Source organism: Nanorana parkeri, unplaced genomic scaffold (genome assembly GCF_000935625.1).
Source record: "Nanorana parkeri isolate BGI_ZX_2015 unplaced genomic scaffold, ASM93562v1 scaffold214, whole genome shotgun sequence".
In the NCBI taxonomy this organism is placed as follows: Eukaryota; Metazoa; Chordata; class Amphibia; order Anura; family Dicroglossidae; genus Nanorana; species Nanorana parkeri.
Window position 1 is genome coordinate 442252 of NW_017306482.1, and position 1641 is coordinate 443892.

General features: G+C 49.1%; 1 protein-coding gene across 1 annotated transcript in view; it reads left to right on the top strand.

Annotated features, from left to right (window-relative positions):
- Positions 1-1120: 1120 nt before the first annotated feature.
- The window catches only part of LOC108786478 (WW domain-binding protein 1-like), a 12643-nt gene continuing 12122 nt past the window's right edge, over positions 1121-1641 (top strand). Inside the window, exon 1 of the mRNA XM_018555786.1 lies at positions 1121-1197. Coding sequence (XP_018411288.1) covers positions 1177-1197 — 21 coding nt within the window. The 5' untranslated portion in view covers positions 1121-1176. The remainder of the gene's footprint in view (positions 1198-1641) is intronic.

Here is a 1641-nt window from a genome sequence, read left to right on the forward strand (position 1 = left end):
TAATGCTGTGACAGGTGATGGAGAGGGGTAATGCTGTGACAGGTGATGGAGAGGGGTAATGCTGTGACAGGTGATGGAGAGGGGTAATGCTGTGACAGGTGATGGAGAGGGGTAATGCTGTGACAGGTGATGGAGAGGGGTAATGCTGTGACAGGTGATGGAGAGGAGTAATGCTGTGACAGGTGATGGAGAGTGGGGGGGTAATGCTGTGACAGGTGATGGAGAGTGGAGGGGTAATGCTGTGACAGGTGATGGAGAGGGGTAATGCTGTGTAGAAAGGGGTTTAGAACCCCTGTGAGGTTTCACAGCCCACCTGAGAGGCGCACAGCCCACCTGAGAGGCGCACAGCTCACCTGAGAGAAGCTGATTGGTTGCCGTGCACAGCTGCTCCAATTTTTGATAAATTCCCCTCAGAGTATGTAGCTTCATATTATTTTGCATTGCTGTATAATGTATTGCTGTAGCCAGTCTTCTTACTCCCTTTTCTATATTCTCTAAAATAAAAAAATTGCAGCACGTGGCGCTACAGTGTTCGGGTTTCACTTGAAGATAAGGTGACAACCCTAATTCTAGGAGTCAGACAGGAAATGAAATCTCTTCACTGGGGACGCAGATGGTGAATGAAGCAGCTGACAGGGGCTTACAGTCCTCCTTGACTTTATCCAAAACTAAAAAGTAACAAAGTTTAACCAATATTTTTATTTTTCATGGTCTCTGTAACAGTGGAAGCGTCGTTTGTGCACATACTTCGTGCTGAAAAGTGCCCCCCCCCCACCCCCCTTTGTTTCATCTCAAAAAAGTTGGGAGGTATGTGTGTTTTCCTGGCACCTCATACCTTTGGTCACCATGCATAATGAGTTCTGATTTAGTAACAAGGCATTTGGATGTGATAAAAAAAAAAGCCTCCCCGGCCCTCCACACAATCCTCACACACCCGCCTTCTATACTCGGGCTCCTCTCACAGCACTTCTTGTCCTCCTCCTCACACGATTCTAGTTCTGCGTCTCCCTTCCCGCCTCTCTGCATACTCAGCAGCGCCCCCTGGTGTCCTCCTTCCGAACTCTCCCCTCAGACACAAAAAGGTGGGCACGGCCAATCAGCGAGCAGGAAGTCGTGTGACTGGCCAATCATGAAGAGCGGCGACAAGGAACAGGAAGTGGCAGCGGCTGGAGAAAGATGAGAAGAGAGGAGTTGGCAGTGAGGGGATCAGCTTATGTGTGTAGTGTGATTGCGGCTCCTATCGCTGTGCTGTGTGATTGTGTGTAGCTGTGTCTGTATTATCACCCGTGTATTGTAATGTGGTGACACTTTTCCCGGTGTGTAGTTGCTATCATGTCTTTATCACTAGAAATACTGTTCACGAAGTCTTTGTGGACATAACTAAAGCTAGAGGCAGCGCATGTTGCCCATAGCAGCGTATTTGAAAGGTGGCTGCTGGTGCCTCATTGTTATGGTAACCCATGCTTTATTTACCTCCATGTAGGGTTACCTGCCTGTCCAATGGGCAGCGAATCAGCAGTGAGTGTTGACCATAGCGCAGGCCATTGAAGGCGCAGTCTACCCCTGGGACCATGTGAAATTTTAGGCCCATATTTAGGTTGTAGCATGAAACATAGTCACATCCCCCCCCCCCCCCCCCCA